At 41.2% G+C, this 19,133-nt stretch overlaps 1 protein-coding gene across 3 annotated transcripts in view; it reads right to left on the bottom strand.

The window, feature by feature from the left end:
• LRGUK (leucine rich repeats and guanylate kinase domain containing) overlaps window positions 1-19,133 on the bottom strand; it is a 69,867-nt gene that overhangs the window by 38,253 nt on the left and 12,481 nt on the right. For 2 of the 3 annotated variants that reach the window (XM_019509630.1, XM_019509631.1), the window contains exons 7-11: window positions 13,917-14,060; window positions 8,874-8,954; window positions 7,141-7,290; window positions 5,367-5,473; window positions 881-1,000 (exon numbers count right to left, since the gene is read on the bottom strand). In XM_019509630.1, coding sequence (XP_019365175.1) covers window positions 881-1,000; window positions 5,367-5,473; window positions 7,141-7,290; window positions 8,874-8,954; window positions 13,917-14,060 — 602 coding nt within the window. The remainder of the gene's footprint in view (window positions 1-880; window positions 1,001-5,366; window positions 5,474-7,140; window positions 7,291-8,873; window positions 8,955-13,916; window positions 14,061-19,133) is intronic. The other variant, XM_019509632.1, reaches the window with a different exon arrangement.

Genomic DNA, 19,133 nt, shown 5'->3' with positions numbered 1-19,133 from the left:
CAGTGAGCAAGAAGAAATACAAATAGGCTTCTTCAAAGAGGAGGCAGATCCTGATCTACAGTATCAAACAAAGACCTAGTCCAGGGCGCTATGGTACTAGGCTTTTGAAGAATCAACGCCATTTGTCAGTTAATGAAAATACCTAATTATTAGCTCCATTCTTAATAGTTATTACACTATTACCCAGGAACCTCTCCCTGTAGGATTGGGGCTCCACTTGGACAATCACTGTATATATAACTAGAAGAGAAAGTCCCTGCCTCAAAGAATCTAAAGAGACAACGCAACCAATGTGTAATGAACAGAGGTAATGGAGGAGAGAGAATGGGGGTAAGAAAGTGTAACACTGACAGCAATGGATGTTACAGGTCACTGCAGCGTATGCTATATAGCACTACCTTTGAAAGCTCGAGACTGCTTTTGGTTAAGTGTAGAAAATGCCTATTTACTTTCATGACAGTAGCCTTAAGGGAGAGCACATTACAGTGGTCCCAGCAATGACAGTAGCTTCCTATTCACTTCTGAATGCAAACTGTACAGGCACCCTAACATTTTTGCAACTGGGCACATTATATAACACTCAGAAGAAAAGTTTGCACTTCTCTAGTGAGACAGGGGGGCAAAGACTGGATGGGTGGATGGAAGCAAGAAACACTAAAGCTGCTTTTTTTTTTTACTTTGCAGTTTACCTGGAAAGGATCATGATATTTATGACAGCGTGCTTATTCAAAATAGGGAAGATAAATTAGGACTTCAGGCAATCTAGATCTGGTAAGAGACAGAACACATTGCAACACCCATTTAACTTGCTTTAAAAAAATGCAACAAATTTAGCCTTGCTCCCACTCCATGTTTTCTTAAGTGCCTGGGGTGAATTTACCTGTATCTGAAGAAATTATTGAACTGTCTGCAGATTCTGTGAGTAAGTTCCCGCTTCCCGCAGGCCACAGGCCCAACAAATATCAGCATGGGGTAGGGAGCATCAAGACTAGGCAAAGTGCTGCAAGAAGGGAAAACAAAGTACTATTGTACCTCCTGCAATGGACACTTTCACTCATGTTTTATATGCTCTTTGCATATTTTGTCATCACTGGAATTTAACTCCTCTCCCTGTTGCGCTAGTCATGTAATTTATGCCACAAAGCAACAATAGACAAAGAAGCACATGCAGTTGGGCAAATGTTAAACAATAAATTCAGCACAAAATATTTAATAAGAAAAGTCCTGGCATTTTTCACATGAGGAAGACTGCAATACAGGGTGTATCTGGCTCACACTGTAACTTAGATTTGCGGCCTTTTTCAAAATGCTCTCACTGCTACAAAGATGCCCAATGATTATATTTTACTGGTCAAAAAAGTGGGCCTTGTATGTGTCTAGGGCTGACCCTGCAAACCTTTATACGCTCCTGCATTTAATCTCATTAACTTCAAAGGTTTGCTGGAACAGGGCAGCAGTTTGTAAAGTGCTTTATAGTTCAGTCAGATGGAAGTCATTAAAGTGTATGGGCCCAATCTTGTGCAGTGCTAAGCACCCTCCCCTCCCACCAACGCTGACAGAAGTAGAAAGCATTCAGGACCCTAAGGCGACAGAATCTAAAGTGCTTGCAAAAATACAGCAACCTAACTTCAGACACACATTTTATATCTTGGCCCAAGTCTATGTTTAGATACTGGAATCAGCAGCTCGATTTTTCAGAAGCGATAAGCATCCAGCTGCAAACAAAGAGTAAAGGCAATTTGTGGGCGCTCAGCACTTTTGAAAGTCAGAGCACTTATTTAGGTGTCTAAATATGGAACGTAACTTGAGACTCATTTTTTTTAAATCTTCACTACGGTTTTTAAAATTACGCCATTTGAAAACACGTCAAAAACCAGCTGAAATAATTTTTAAAATATCCTACTTTTGAAACTAATAAATGGCCTGACCCATTTAAGTTTTATTTTAAAGGGGGAAAAATATTACTTCTGTGCGCCAAACTTCAGTCTAATGTGATTTAAAACAGCTGAATATAAATCCCTGAAAACAGGGTTTATAATGGAAATGGCAAGAGAAATAGATGACTAAATCCATCTGAAATAATGATAACCTTCCAGCTTAAGCTAAGAAAAAAATTAGATAGTTCAGACTAATGGTTTCCCGCCTGCATTAGCTCACACCAGCAAAACAGCTCAATCCATCTAGGTACTTCTATAATACCGTACTATCTTGGTGGCACTAGAGCATTATTAGATTTTATCTTCTTAACATCCCTGTGAAGAAGGGAAGTACTATCCCTACTTCAGTGGTGAGAAACAGAGGAAAAAAGAGCAAATTTAATGACTTTTCCAAGGTCACAGGGTATTCTGGGGATAAACAGGGAACTGAATCCTGGTCTTTGAGTCCTAGAGTAGCACGCTACATCCCCTTAAACACTAACGGCAGAATAGCAGCAGAATCCCTCAGTAGACTTATAGTGTTTTATGGCTTATTGTTTGCCTTTTATTCTGGTTACAAACATATTTATACAACAATTATGAAGAAAATATTAGCAAAATAACCTGGGACATTAAGAATACCAATATGGTGAAATATGTAAAACATATTGCTTAACAAAAACCTGCTAAAGTGATATATTCTGTTTAATTAAGCAGCTTCCCTTCCCTTCTTGGTTTCTCCATCTTTTCAGGTTGCCTTTCCTTTGCTGTTTGGAAAAAGACTGGCTCAACACAACATGGCCCCGAGAGATACCGGCAAGAAGAGCAACTACTATCATGAGTCTATTATTAAAAAGGGCCTGTAAGGAAGATATGAATTGTATGAAAAATGTTTAATAACGGATGATTCAGGATTTATCTACACACAGTAGAAGCGCCCTCATTAGCTACCTGAGGCCCTATTCCTTGTGAATAATAACACCAACGCAGCTTTTGAAGATATAAAATTCCTATCTTCAACATGGCTCTTAATTTATATTTCTTATAAATACATAAGGCCCCGATACGGATTTCCGAGTTGGACTTCATTCTTCAACCTGTTCTTTTCCAGAATAATATTATATCCCATACTGATATAATACAGTATTAGTGGATATGATTTCACACAGAACTCTAGGCTCTTTAAACAAAGTTCCTGGATTTTTTTTTTTGGTATATCAGATGGACAAGGAGCACATTTTACAATATCTTATTTAACTGCATCGTCACTTACTGTGTTTCAAATGACCCTATGTCATTATGTAATTTTTTCCAACAATATTGCAAGGAGTATCTTGTAAGGTGAGGAACCCTTCAGTTCATTTGTTGTGCATAGGCCAACATAAATTATCTCTGGTATACAGAGTACTACGCAGCTGTCTCACATTCATAGATTTTAAGTCCAGGAGGGATGATTGTGATTATCTAGTCTGTCCTTGTGCATAACATAGGTCCAGGACTTCCTGAAATAAATCCTGCTTCGAGTCAGATAACTGTGACTCAGCTAGACAAAATCTTGGGGAAAAAAAATCTCCAATCTTGATTTTAAAATTTCCATTGGTAGAGTACCCTTCTATCCTAATAAGGTGTTCCAAGGGTTAATTACCCTCACAAAAAATAAAATAAAATAAAAATAAAATACAGTTGCCTTTTCTCTAGTCTGAATATGCCTAGTTTTCAACCTTGGGTCATGTTATACATTTTTCTAGTGGACTGAAGAGCTACCTGTTATCAAATTCCTGGTCCTCATGTAGGTTTTTACGGGCTGTGATTAAATCATGCTTTTTACCTGCATCTAAGGTTGCGGAAGGAATCACGTATTGTTTAAGTAATAGCAGGTTATCGTGTCATTAAAAACAGTATCATAAAACATATGCAGAAAGGGCATTGCACAAATAATGGCAATATTGACATTTCCTGATCATTAAGTGTGTAACTTTTCAACTTTATGGCTCTCTCTAATTTTGTTTGAATGGAATTATTATTAATAATTGAAAAATAAAAAATGGCTTGTGTATGATCTAGGGATATTAATGCAAATGAGCTATAAAAATGACTCCAAATAAGCATTTTCTAATTTAGAAATTTAGAGGGAAAAAAGCATCATTAGGAACGTTTCATTAATGAGCACGGTGCATGCTCTTCCAGCTGCATACTGGCAAACACTCAAAGGTTCATTAACATTATGAGTCACTACCTTAAGTGCCAATCCATATGCTTACCTGTTTGTTTATAGAGGACCTCTGAAAGCATACAGAATTTTACTGAAAAGCACATGTTTAGCAATAAAATATACGTAACTATAAACCAATATCTGAACTACATCTATGTCTGGTTTAGAAGGAATTCATAGCATGGATCTTCTGCAAAGTCGTCATGTGCTTGAAGAGATCCCAATCCTGCAAAATAATAATTGATTTTACAGGCTAACGGGCACCTGTGTGGGAATGAGCAATGTAAGGGGGGTGTTTAGCATTTTTCAGGATCAGTCCCAGGGGACAATGCAAGAATCTTAAACACACAGATTTCTGAATTACTAACCTTAGGCCTAAAAGTAGGGTGCTTGGCTATGTATTTAGATGCCCAAATGGATGAGTAGCTGCCTAAAATAGACTTTGGGATACAGAAGTGAGCATGGAAATGTTGCCAATAATAATAAAACTGTGTATTTATATCATCTTTAATTGACTGTTGCAAAGCACTCTGCAAACATTCATGAAATAGGAACTGCAATGCCTGCATGAGGTAGACAAGTCCCATCATTCCTGTCTTATAGCCAAGAAACAAAGCAGAGAGAAGATGCACAACAAAACAATGCCAGGCCTGGAAACAGCACCTAGAACTCACTCTCGTCTCTGTGCTTTCATCTGTGATCAACACCTTCCCCTCTCAAAATGCAGAATTGGCTGGGCTTCAGTGTAAATTTGAAAGTTTGGCTCCAAACATGTAAATTGTGCTCCAAGTTACAGAGTAAAGCCATTTTGCTCACAATGGGATGTCAACAGTGTGAAGGGAAGGAGTAAATAGAGTAGGAAGAAGTTACGTTGCAGAGTTTGCTTCACCCTCTAGAGATTTTTAAATTGCCTGTGGGTATTGATAGAATTTTTGCATCTTTCATTTCTGGTGTGAATGGCCATCTGCTTCAGCAGATTGTTTAAAAGAAATGGAGCTCTGGGCAATCTGTCTCAGAGTGTAGAGGTGAGCAACTAACTTCATTTCATAATCAACTCAACCAAACAAGATTTGCCTAATTTCCAGACTGATAATAGCAAACTACAGAATGCCTACTCTTCATTAGATGGATTTAAAGGTGTGAAAGCAATAGAGAGCCCTCCCCTGGACGAGGACAATTCATTCTGCTTTACTCGACTGCCACCCAAAGGACTGGACATAAACTGGAGGTAAGGTTACCTGTCAAAGATCCTCTGTGGCTGCATCAGGCTGTACATTATGTGGGTCATATGATCTTTTGCACCAACCACTTCTGGAGGAGGGTCATATTTATTCACCGCAGCAACCTGTTAGGAGAATAAGAAGGCAACGGAAGAAGAACAGCCAAGTCATTGCTCTTACTGGTAATACACTGCACAGAGTACCGTGAATAATGAGGACTTCCTTCTTTTCTTGTGCTCATCCTTGTATCTGGCTTGTTCATAATCGTGGGTGTGCGTGTATATATATCTTTTGGGGAGGTTTAAATACAGTTCAGTAGATGGATGGAAAACATTTCACACTATCTCATCATCTTTCCGTAATTTATTTTTTTCCTGGAAGGAGGGCAGAGGCTAAGGGAAGCAAATCATCTTATAAAGCGCGCAGTGACTTTGTTTATGATTTAGTTTTCCTTTTTTGTGTGTGTCTTTTCTTAGTTCTAGTGAAGGACAGCAAATTGAAAGACAGAGTCCTTCATTTATTTCCCAGGAAGGGAATGACAGGGGCAGTTGCAGTGTAAGTTTGTTACAAAGCCACCCTTAAAAGGACTTCAGTCCTCATCTTGGAAGGAGAAGGGAGTCTAAACACATCCCATTCTAGCCCATTTTGCTGAAAGGTCTAGCTGGTGCTGATAAATGGCGGATTTTTCTTTTTAATGTAATCAGCTTATTTGGAAATGGGCTAAGAACTACTGAGTCATTTTGTATAGGCCACAATGATCAGATAGCAGCATAAGCTGGTGACTTAGGCTCTGGCTATATTTGCTCAGAAGTCATGGCTGATAACAGCTCTGATATGTTTTACAAGTCTAGAGTGAATGAGCTGAAATCATGGTAGGGGCCACATTAAAAAGAATTTTCTATTCAAGGTTTCAACTTCGGTAGCAATTTACTGTCCTAATGGTTCTAACACGGTTGTGGCCCAAGCACTGTGTATAGCTCACATGTCAGTATAGAGGTGAAAGGTTCTATGTAACATCTGCTTATCAACCAGTCCCTCCAGTTATTTCTTACTAAAAGCTCTTTTAAAATCTGATTCCCGCTAATGGAAGTGGTGCACAGAATTACAGGGGATGTTACAGCTTTCAGTAGTGTTGCACGGTTGTCACAGCTGTGGTGGACAATGGAAAAAAAGCAAGGAATGTGATTTGTTTCATGAAATCTTTTACTGGACCAAGTTTATAGTTGGGAGAGACATTAGATATTAGACAAGCAGACCTGAAGAAGGGCATTTGGTGCCCGAAAACTTGTCTAACATCTCTCCCAACTATAAAGTTAGTCCAGTAAAAAAAATATCATGAAACAAATCTTGCCTGTAGCTTTCAGACAGTTTACATAGCAGTATGAGCCATCTTAAGAAAATGCTTCTTAATAATAACACACTGATTACAGCTTCAAAGCACTTGGCCAATATTAACTAATGAATCTAAACTAGTAACTAGGGACTATTGTGATTGCTAAAATCTACTCAGTCATTTCTTTATTAAGAAACATGTACTTTATGGGAGATTTTCACACTGATATGCCATAGATTGCTTTTCACTATACAGCAAATATACAGTCACATGTCAGGAGCCTAAAAGCAAACTCTCTGAATTGACACTTACCAGCTGGCATGTGGGTAATTTTCCTCCCCACATAAAGCAACTCTTTATTTGCATATAAACATTACTGAAAATAACTGGCATTTTAACTCTCTTCTAGCCGGCAGCAGGATTATTTAGCAACACTCCCAAACTAAAGTGATTGTGTACCTTTTCTTCCACTGTAATCTTCTTGTTATCCAGCTCTGTTAAACGGAGCAACATGAAAATCACCAAGAGCCAATATTCTGTTTGTTCCTGATAGAAATATGAGAAATGATGCACTGTTCTCTTTTTACATCTGCAAACATTTAAGCTGCACTGCAAAATATTTAACTTCCATTCGGTTACAAAAACATCACATGTATTTTATCTTAATATATTGTAGCCTATAATGCCATTTACCCTGAAGGATCTCAATGTGCTCTATAAACCGATCATTGAAATGCAGCCATCTCTAACATAAAATCTGGCAGCTGATCAACAGCTTGCAGCAACACTGTACAATAGTTTGGGACAGGAATTAAAGAATGATATCATTTCTAACTCTACCTGCAGAGAGAATTAATGAGGACAGAGAGTAGTTACCTATATGGGAATTAGATAATAAACCACACTAATACCCCTAATCTTGCAAAAAGTGTTGTTAAAAAAGTTACAGTATAAAATAATCATTACTGATGCTTTTAAGTGGCTAAAAAAAGCAGAGACATAATAATAAAAGAATAATTAGCAATCAAACAGGGAGCTGACATCTTGACAACCTGATGAAGCGTACTTGTACTATTTCTAAAAAAAAAGCCAAGTCCTGTGGTAAGCTACTGAAATTTCGAGAAGGTCAAAGATGTCTTAAGATAATTGTTGTTTATTTTTTTAAAGTAATTGAAAAAACGGTAAAATAGCTAGGAAAAGATCACATGCATGTGATCTTTAAGCAAGATCAAATTCTGCTCTGAGGAGGCTGGCTGTCTCGTCAAGCAAAGGTTGCCATGAGCTATAAGGTAAGCATATTACAGGTATTTTTCCCTATTAGTTGCATTGTACACAATATCAGATTGTTCTTAAGGAAGCCAGAATAAAACACTGACATAGTTATCTTGAACCAAGAGAGAGAACTGAAATCCTGACCATTTCTTCCCAACACTGCAAATCACTGTCAAGTTCAAAAGGAAACTGAAAAATCATCAAACTCTGAATGATATTACTTTTAATCTTTGGTACTGTTCAGGACGAATTGTACACAATCAAAACATATGATTTTACTCCCCTTTAGATGCTGATGTCATTGATCAATGGGATATTTATTGGGGATACAGCAGGGATCTTCAATAAAGAATGAGTCCATCAGAAAGGAAAAAATCAGTTTCTAGGGCAGTGGCTTTCTATCTGGTTATACTCAAGGCACTGCTCAAAAAATGCCAAGTCTTCGCTTTTACTCTTTATTTGACGACACAAAAAATAACAGAGCAATTCTTCTGTTGCAAAAAACTAAGAAAGCCCACAACAGGTCAACCTGTTTTTGACCCTATGCACTCCTATGTGAAATCCCTGGGGTTATCTTGTGAATTGTACGTAGGTATTTGCACACATAACAATGCTAATATTGTGCATCACCATTAAAAGGATCTCATGGCACTCCAAAGTGCTGTGGCACCCTGGCTGACAATCACTTTTCTAAGGGGAGGCAGTTTTAAAGGTGGCTGTTGCTAAGAGGTAGAATCAGCTTCCAGTGCAGTTAACAGGAGCCTTTCCCCTGACTTCGGTGAGAAAAATTTTTTTTCAGAGCTTTTCTTTCAGGAGAGCACGTATAATATGTATTCTTTCTATAGCGTTGCTTTAACATCTGGACAAAAACTAAACTAATCATTGCATATACATTTTTGGCTTCTTGTAGCCTCTCTTACCTGCACTGGGTTGTTTAACAGATTTAAGCCTCTAAGGAGAGGTAGGTCTTCAATATATTCAAGCTCACCCAGATCAGCAATCTAGTTATACAGAGATATACAGCATAAGTATAATAGCTATAATAGTGCATATAATAAGTACAATAGCTATGAGCAGAAGTGGCCTTAGGGGAGGGCAAACCGGGTGACCGCCTGGGGCCCCACACTTTAGGGGGACCCAAAATTTTGCAACTTTTTTTGGGGGGGGGGAGTTTTTGCAAGAAAGTGGCTCTATTTGCATTTTAACACTTGACTATTTATCTAATTGCCCCAAAGAATATTAAAAAGATCCATGATACAACTGTGGTGGGTTATAGATCATGCAAATTAAGCCTTTAAGGGGCCCCAAATGACTCCCTTGCCCAGGGCTCCAACAACCATAAGGTCACTGCTGGTTTGTCGTCACCTTTTGCATTTTTAGAGTTACAAACAAAATGTTCCCTTTTTCTAAGAAACAGGTTTCTTTTCATTAAGTGTCCAAAGCAAAGTCTTAGTAGAGACTCCCAAACCTGCATGCCCGGCTACAGGACTGGGCAATTCAAATGAGATTTGTCATCTCTAGCCTTCCCACTACCTCTGCAGAAGAACAAAGCAAAAAAAAATACAGAGTGGCTCTGAATAGCTTCACTGCCAGTGGAGGGTATGGATCCTAGAAAGGAAGATGTCCAGTTTTGAAGATTATTCCATATACATTTTTGTAGACAAGCTCTTTGTGACAAAACTTGTGAAAATCTGGATTTTAAGCAAATCAGCATGGGGGTCATTTAATCTAAATCTCCTTAAACATTCTGTGCTGTTGAAAAAATATATTTACCTGTTTAGAAAGCGCTACTACTGAAAGAATTAAATGATTTTGTAAAGTCTTGAACCGACACATTTAGCTTCTCTCCTAATACAGAAGTCAAAAACCACATATCATGTGGTTTCAGACCTTTTAAGCTGTTACTGAGGCCAAGGTTTTAAGAAATTGAATTCTGGGGAACAAGGGCTTTCTTTAAAATAATCAATAAAAGCTAGATGTGCGCTGTATCTTTGGTCATGGGATTTACTGCTGAAATAATATGTTGGTGTTAGACCAGTATTCATCCAACTGTCATAAATCTCCTTATAATAAGATCTCGTCCCACATGACATCATCGTAATTTCTACAGCACTAGAAGTGCCCAAAATACCATCTTAAAAGCTTCTTGATCTTCCACAAGAAAAAAAAAATATCTATGCGAGTTCACCTGGAAATACAAAGATAAGCTTTCATCTTTGCAGCAATCAAGGCTGCTTGTGCTACAGACACACTTGCTTTACCATCTAGGTTGCTGTAGTAACATCACTGTGTTTTGATGGTGGCTACGTTAAAAAAAAATCCTATTTCATATTGTAACGGGGGGCTACCGGGGCCGATCTCCGTGAGGCCCGCCCACCTGTTCTTGGGCTAACCGCCCGCCTTCTTGCCTGCCATGCCTTGGTCTTAACTGATTAATTAATATATTTAATTAGGCAGGAGGCTACCCATTTTCTGTCCCGCTGTTAGGGGGCGCTAGCTGTGGCTCCATTCCTCCCCTACACCGCAGCCCAAGCCTCACTGATGAGATCATGATGTTTTCAAATGCCCCAGTCCCCCACAATGTGGCCCAGAATCCTACTGTAGGACCCCACCTGGGTTCCTCCCTTCAGGCGGGCTCTGCTGCCATCATACTAGGCCATATATCGCCCTGCCATCGGTTCCCCTTTGGGTATGGTCCCCTCACTGGGACCTTCGGCTCACACTAGCCGCAGCCCCCAGGCCCCTGGCTCTCGGGCATCCCTCTTGGTGGGCCTCCTTGCCCTTCTGACCCTCCTGGTCCTGGCCCCTGCCTGGGACAGTAAGGGGAAGCTCTGGCAGGCCCTGATGTATGACCCATACTCTTATCCTGGGGTCCCCCTCTCCAAGTCCTCCTTTACAGACGTGGGGAGCTGGGGTACCCCTCACACCATGACTGGTGCCTCAGGGTCTCACAGGGGACTCTCACTCCCCGCCCTTGGCAGCAGGTTGTGGTGCTACAACCGGTGTTATCTTTGACCCATACTCTGCCTCCCAATAGTGGAGGAGGACTTATTGGGGTCAGGGCTCAGCTCTCTCGCCCTATGGCTGAGCCCCGCTCTCCCTTCACAGGGCTCCACACCGCCCTCTCTCTGGGGCTTCTGATCACTGCCCCCTCTCGCTGTGGTTCCACAGCGCTGCCCCCCTCACACTGGGGGCTCCACACTGCTCGTAATGCCCTTTTACTCGGGGTCTCAGGGTTTCCCTTCACAGGTGGGCTCAGGTCACCATAGCCATGCCTGGCTCCAACTCTCCTCCTTGGGGTCTCAAACCCCCACAACTACCTCCAGTGTACGCGACCTACCCTAAGGTGAGGGCTAGGGGTTAAGGCGCCCTGACCCGCCTTTCACCGGGGTGATCACTGGCCTGGCATTTCCTGGGAGCTCCCGCACCACTGGGAGCCCCACCAGGCCACCCACTCTCAGCAGGGTGTAGTTTGTCATCGTACCCAGGACCAGGAGCCTCCTACCATCCCCTACAGCTCCTCCCTTACCTCCGGATGAAACTCGGCAACACTCAGGCCAGGCGATGTTGTTGCCTCCTCCTCCAGCAGCCAAACTACCTTGTTTATATAGGCAACCCTGAGCCTAAAATGGCCGCCCTCATTAGGCACCTGGAGGCTGCCAGGTCCAGGGCCTTAAAGTGGCAGGCACACATAGTGCCCTACCACACATATAATAGGATGGTGATCTCTCTTTTATGCTGGAATACTGAGCTTCTGCTAAAAGTCAGATAATTGCTGTTCCTTTTGCATTAATGTTTTTTGCAGAACGAGTCCTCTGGTGCTATGGATGTGGAATTCCAGCAGAGTAGCACTTAAAGGAAAAATGTTCCAATATTGCTGAGATCATAATAAAGGCTCTGCTGTATGATTATAGAGCAAAACTAATGAGAGACAGCTCTTTGAGAGAGACATACACTCTTCATTTAATGAAGACAAAGTTCTGCTATTACTCTGAGTTTTTGATGAATGGCAAAATTGAGTACATCATCTCAGAATGAGGATCTCTCCAGAGAGAAGAGTATTATTTTATCCACTAAACGCATGCAGTTCACGATGTGGTAACACAAAATTCCCTGCAACTGTCCCACCAGCATGTTCTACCTGACTCTGGGTTCAGAGGAGAGATTGGTCTGTAGGATATCATAAAAAATCCTCCACTTGCCAACAGTTTCTTTATACCAGCATCAGGGAGTGAAACAAAAGGCACTTCTGAAGGATCCTGGAGTGTGCTGGTGTTGGGTTGCTACCTGATTGGCCTATAATGCCTTCTTGCAGCCAAAGCGGCAAGTTCAAACTCCGTCTGGTCCCCATCTCGTTGGCTGTTGTTTCTTCCCCTACTTAAAGCTTTTTCTCTGAGCACTTCCTTTATCTTCTGTATATCTTAGCATAGCTTTTAGAGGAAAAATTTCCCACAAGAACTTTCTTACCAGCTGTATCAAGCCAAACCCACACAGCTGATATATTCAATGAACTTCCCCCTTTTTTACAATCCTAGATTCTTCTACCCACTGCTCAAAACACACAGGTGAAGATCACAGATCAATTTGCCTTTGGATATCAATTAACGGGAAACATGATTCCCACTTCCCATCTGTTCAGACAGAAGATGTTCTAAGGGTTTTGAGGACAGTTCTAGACTTTTTCTTTTAACTCTTGAAAATGGGGGAGGATGAAATCCACTGCTGCCATTCATGATAAAAAAAAAAATCCTCTTTGTTGTAGAGGCTATTGTCATAGAGTCAAAACTGACAGCAGTGCTGGAATTTTGGTTGAATAAATTAGCTTTAATATCACTGTTCAAGAAAAATACAAGCAGTAATAACAGAACTACCTAAGAGAGTAACTGAACTTCGTAATACAACTTTTTCAAATAGAAGAGAATATTGTCACATTGATTAGGTCTCAAATTTCCTCAAGTCACCTAGAAAAGGATGTGTTGGAAAGGTGGCAACTCACCCCACAGTTTCTGACACGTACCATTAAACAAGACAAATTTTGATGAGGCAGAATTAATAGCTTCTGCCTGCTATAAAGAGCAATCGAAACTCTATGAAGCAATGGAGGCAGTGTTATTAATGCTAATGAAGACCATTCTATTAGTTAGCTTCCCATCTTGCTAGATTTTAAACATTGATGCACCCTTTAAATGTCGACCTGAACGTGCTGTTATAAAAAGGAATTAATAAGTTATTGTGTTCACTCTTGTGGGCGTTTCCTTAAACTGGGGAGAATATTTGAAAACGATGTTATTTTTTATTTGCTATGATTTTTACTACACAGAACTGGCTTTAATGGAAAACTAATTGATCAATTAAGGGCCTCTTCTGAAATTAAAGACCTGAAAAGCTCTCTGATGTGTGGAGTTGCAGAAATAACTTTTTCTGGGTTCAAATGTCATCTGAAACTATAGGTATAAATGAGTTGCATGGTCTCATCATAGTCTCCAGTGAATATTCTGCTGCATAACAGAAGTCACCAGATAACACAGTACAAAATTCTGTATGACTGGAAGTCTTACCGGGCCCCAGTGAAACTTGTGATAGAAAGATAGGGTTGAGGGATATTGGAATAGCTAAGACAAAAGTAATGGTTGTCTGGTATACTTGGGTGGAAAAAAATGTTCACTACATTGTGTCATCCCTGAAGCATCCACGCTAAAAAATGCTCTTAGTCTTTCAAAGAGAGGAGTACCAAATGTCATGTAAGAATGATTGACCTAAACAGAAATTAGTCCAAGCATTTAAGTGAGACAGAGAGAGCTGCATCACAGCTCCTGGGACCCACAGAAAAAATATTGAATCTCTTCTAATATTTCTTTAGTGTAGGATTGTGGGGATTCAGGGCTGAATCTTCAAGGAGCCAAATTGTAGAAAGGACTGAGGACTTAGTAAAAACTCTTTCAGATTCATATGCAGGACCTTACCTGATTATCCTCCAGATTGATCACCTCTAGTAGATAGTGCTCCTCCAAACCTCCAAGGCTACTGATGTTATTACTGGATAAATCCAAATGCTGGAGAGTTCTCAGTTCCTCCAAACCAGTTATCTTCTCAATCTGGTTAGCTCTCTAGGAATGAGTCCGAATCAGATAAAGACTTCGTAAGTTTTCATGGGTGAAAAATGAAGTATCCCAGGGGAACAACATCCTTGCCTCTTAAGGGATAATTTCTGTGTTTGCTTATAAGACTATTATGAAACTTATTAGATAAGGACAGATCATTTTTCTCTCTCAGGTCTTCTATGTATTAGGCTCCCCCAGACATCAATTTTGTAGTGAAAGAAAAAAATACCCAAAACACTATGGGCAGCTAGGGGTTCAAAGGTGCCAATAAAGAGGGGGCAACTGGGGACTGCTCCCTAGCTCTCTCCTGCTCCCAGGCAACTTTAAAGGGCCAGACAGGTCCACCGAGAGGAATGCAAGCCCTTTAAAGTTCCCAGGCAGCCCAAGAGCTCACTGAATCCTGTGTCAGGTTGCCCAGAAGCTCTTTGAAGTTTCTGGCTTGTAGGAAGCACAGTCGCCCTTGCTGTCAGGCATCATGGGCGATGGAGCTCCCTCTAAGCCTCCCAGGATGGCAGGGGCTGCCTGGGAGGTCTTCATCCCTTCCCCCCCTGCCACTGCCACTTCCACAGAGGCAAGGGTAAACGGGCTTCCCTGCAAACAATAGTTTAGTAGTTGTTAGGGGCTGGAAGGGACCTTACAGATCATCAGGTCCAGTCCCCCTGCACTTGGGCAGGAAAAACTCAGATGACTGCAGTTTTAAAGGATGTGCAAGCAACCCAGGACCAGAGAGCCGCTTCCCAGTGCCAGATGGCTCACATGCCCAGGTGAACCTAGGTTTCCCCACCTGGGTGACCCCTGCATTGGCAGGGGGGCAAGAGGGACAGGGCAGTCTATAAACCTCCTTGACAGCTCACAGGGAGCAGGCTGTCAGGGATTCAGCTGCTCTTCCTTTCTTCCTCTCTGCCCCTGCACTTGGGGGAGAGGAAGGGAGAGCACAGCACTGTGGGATGGTGGAGGGTACAGACCAGATGTTAAATTTGTCTAAATGAGCAATTTCTTTGTTGTAGATCTGCTATTTTTGTGGTGGATTGGCCACTTTTTTCTAGGGACAAATCTCTTGAATGTCTGGCATGTTACCATTTGCCGCAGGAAATCAGCATCTATCCCACAACAAGGTAACATCTGGAAGGGGCCAGAGCCTCATCCGCATCAGAAGATGCCAGATTACAACTCCCCTTTTTTGCTGAGGGAGAAACAAATGGGATTATCTCATTTGGTTTAACTCCAGTGCATTTTAAGGAAATCACACAAGTGCTGACTTATGCTAATAACAAACAGGACCATGGTCTTTTTTCTGCAATCCCACAGCCATGAAATGAGTTACAGAAATGTCTTTCTGAAGGAGAAGCATATCTCAAAAAAAAAGTTTTTGCAAAAAAAAGTTTGTCCTACATATAAAGTATGTGCCAAAATGCTGCTCAAAAGTGTATTTATGGAGTACCTGGGGGTGCAGAGGAAATGCTTCAAGGACATCCTTAAGGCAAAAATTAAGAAGTGTGGCATTGACACCACAAATTGGGAAAACCAGCCCAAGACATGGCTACATGGCGACACCTTGCGAGAGACGGTACATTTTACTTCGAGGAAAACTGTCTCAAGCTGGTGGCAGAAAACCAACAGAAATGGAAGGAAAGGAAACAAGACCGAGAAATCCATGGCCCAACCCTCCCTTTTAACACCACCTGTGTCATTTGCCAGAGTCGGCGGTTCTAGGACTGGCCTTCTTAGCCATCGCTGGACTCGCTTACACCCCTATATTTGACCTGTGGGAGTGATCATCCTTGTCTGTGACGGATAGCTGCTGACACCAAATGTAAGCCAATACAGTGTTATCTCCCTCTTTCTGCAGACAATCTGTAGCAATAGATTGTGTCTATATATTCGCTTCATCACAGGGAGTGAAGGAAACCTCAGTTACCCAAAGTATGCTTACAAGGACCCCCATGACAAATGCTGTGATATACCACACAAGCCCAGAGTCATTTCTTCAGAAGTAGAATCATAGGACCATAGAAAATAAGGGTTGAAGGGAGCTCAGGAGGTCGCATCTAGTCCAACCCCCTGCTCCAAGCAGGACCAGCCCCAACTACATCATCCCAGCCAGGGCTTTGTCCAGCCAGGTTTTGAAAACCCCCAAGGATGGAGACTCCAGCACCTCTCTGGGTAACACGTTCAGTGCCTCACTCTCCTCGTGAGAAAATTCTTCCTAATATCCAACCTCAACTTCCCTTACTGCAACTTGAGCTCATTGCTCCTTGTTCTGTCATCTGCCACCACGGAGAATAGCCTAGCTCAGAGGTGGGCAAAATGCAGCCCATGGGCTGGATGCAGCCCACCAGGCCATTCTATCCAGCCACGGGGCCCCTAAAAAATTTAGAAAATTAATATTTATCTGCCCCTGGCTGCCTGTCATGCAGCCCTTGATGGCTTGCCAAAACTCAGTAAGCAGCCCTCTGCCCAAAATAATTGCCTGCCCCTGGCCTAGCTCCACATCCTCTTTCAAACCCCACTTCAGGCTGCTATTGTCTCTTCTTCTCTAAATTAACCCAGTTCCCCCAGTCTTTTCTCACCAGTCACGTCCCCCAGGCCCTGAAACATTTTTGTCACCCTCCACTGGACTCTCTCCACTTTATCCACATCCTTTCTGTAGTGTGTTCAATTTTGGGCCCCCCACAAGTCCAGATGCGGCCTCACCAGTGCTGAATAGAGAAGAATCACTCCCTTTGTCCTACTGGCAAAGCTCCTACCAGTGCAGCCCCGGATGCCATTAGCCTTCTTGGCACCAAGGGCACACTGCTGGTTCATATTCAGCTTCTTGTCTACTGCGACCCCCAGGTCCTTTTCTGCAGAGCTCCTGCCCAGCCAGTCACCCCCAGCCTGCACCGGTGCGGGGGATTGCTCTGTCCCAAGTGCAGGACTTGGCGCTTGTCCTTATTGAACCTCATGGCATTTCTTTTGGCCCAATCCTCCAACTTGTGAAGGTTTCTCTGAATCCTAGCCCTACCCTCCAGGGGTATCTATCTACTACTCCCTCCAGCTTGATGTCATCTGCAGACTTGCTGAGGGTGCACCAGATGGGAAGGTCCATGTTCTTGACTGGGTTACTGATAGCCACAAATCATACAGCCATCCCTGCTACAAACTCCTAGCATGTATAAAACCTGTTGGATTCTTTGTTGCTCTTGAGGTCCAATGACTTACCCACATGAGCTCTCAACCTTGCAAGCTGCATCTCTCTTCCATTACAGTCACTTTGTGCTGAAAGCTATTTGGCAGCTTCATATTCTATTAATAAATATTTAGGAACTAGAGAAATAAATAAGTTAGGTGGCTGTAATGTTGATCCAGTTGTCTGTCCTTGACATTTTTCCTGGCTTTTAAATCTTTAATTAGGCTATTAATAGCAAGAAGAAGTTCTCTCTCCTTTTCCTGTTCTTTACTAGACTTGTGCTCTATAAGAGTTAGAGCTGCAGTTGCAAATTGCAGTGTGCAAGGGGTACACACACAATTCTGTGAACAAAATGGATGCATGTGAGGAGCCTCTTTTGGAAAATATAAAATTCCTAGGAGTCCAGTCCATTACAGCTGCATTCATTTATATTTTGCAAACACCAGCAAAACATAGGGTTTTTGGTTTAGCTAGGCAGTATTTACAATTTCTGAAGCCCCTTCTTCCAAATTTGAGACCTTCCTATTCTCCACGCTAAGGAGCTCAAGGGGGAATGAAAAAGAAAGCTGAATCAACAGAAAAACCCTTTCCTGTCATGCACAATCTATTTGCTCTTTAATCTAATTTGTAAAAGAAAACACTATATTAATATTTCACTATTTGCATTACTTTATATGATTATCAGCTTGCTGATTAAAGAAAAAGGACAAACCATTGTATCAGCAATAAGAGAAGCATGTACAGTCCAAAAATAAGAAGCACATTCATACTAATAATGTTTAGCAATTATATAGCACCTCTCATCTTCAAAGCATTTTATAACAGAACTCAATCAGAGTAAATGTTATTAGCCCATTTCACAGATGGGAAAACTGAGACAAAGAACAATTAAGTAAATTGCTCTGTTTCAGTTCACAGAAAGAATACATATGCTCCATTTTAAAAGAATGATATAAAGAGAAATTATCTGCTTCAGGAAGTTTATAATTCATTTCTGATTTTTACACAGGATTTTTCCAATCTAATTTAATCACTGCCATTTCCATTAGCAAACAGAGTTCCAAACTGACTGGCACTGAAGGAGTAACAAATAATCTTGTCTGTAATAAGAGAACACTTGCTACTTTTTCCGCTTTTAAAAATTAACTCATTTCAGTGACTATTAAAATGAGGTAATTAGTAGATTAAAGAAGGGCAAGTTACTGGGACTTTATGTGTATAGAATATAATTATTCCTTTCTACATGCTAGCACAATTTTGTACTGCATCTCAGAAAAATCTTAAAACATTTTAGGGACAGACAAAAGTTATATTTCTGCTCTTCACTAAATAAAGAACTTGCTTTAGATGAAATGTGCTCAAATGTATTTGCTATTAGTGTGCAGAAATTGGTGTAGGAACATAGTGTTTGGGGGTTGAAGCTCTTAGATGTCAGATACATATCTTTTTATGATCATAATTACAAAGAAAATTAGAGAGAGACAGATTAATGTGTTTTGTGCTTTTATAACAATTCAAAAAAAGCACACCTGCCGCCCAAAGCTCACATTTAAAGACATTCGTTTTTGCATTTCTACAATTACTACTACACTTAAAAGCACTTTTCATTTAAGTGTCTCAAAGTGCGTCAGAATGAGGACATGAACTAAAGGACAGGGAGGAAAAAAAGAGGGTTTTTTGTGGGGTAGGAAGGGTAGAGAAAACGGAGGGGGCTTTTGCATGATTGTGACGGGTAAAAGGAGATGGCAATGGGCACAGGGGTGCATGGTTGCACTTACTGTAATGGGATGATGATGATGGTAAACTGTACTTGTGTCTGTCAAGTGAGCTGGATCAGTAAAGGTCTAGGTATAAGAAGGGAGGGAGAGAGAGAGAGAGAGAGAGAGAGAGAGAGAGAGAGAGAGAGAGAG

The sequence above is a fragment of the Gavialis gangeticus genome, unplaced genomic scaffold (genome assembly GCF_001723915.1).
Source record: "Gavialis gangeticus isolate Ggan-Ray unplaced genomic scaffold, GavGan_comp1, whole genome shotgun sequence".
NCBI lineage: Eukaryota > Metazoa > Chordata > Crocodylia > Gavialidae > Gavialis > Gavialis gangeticus.
The sequence above is the reverse complement of the archived record's forward strand: the minus strand, read 5'-3'. Positions and strand labels throughout refer to the sequence as shown.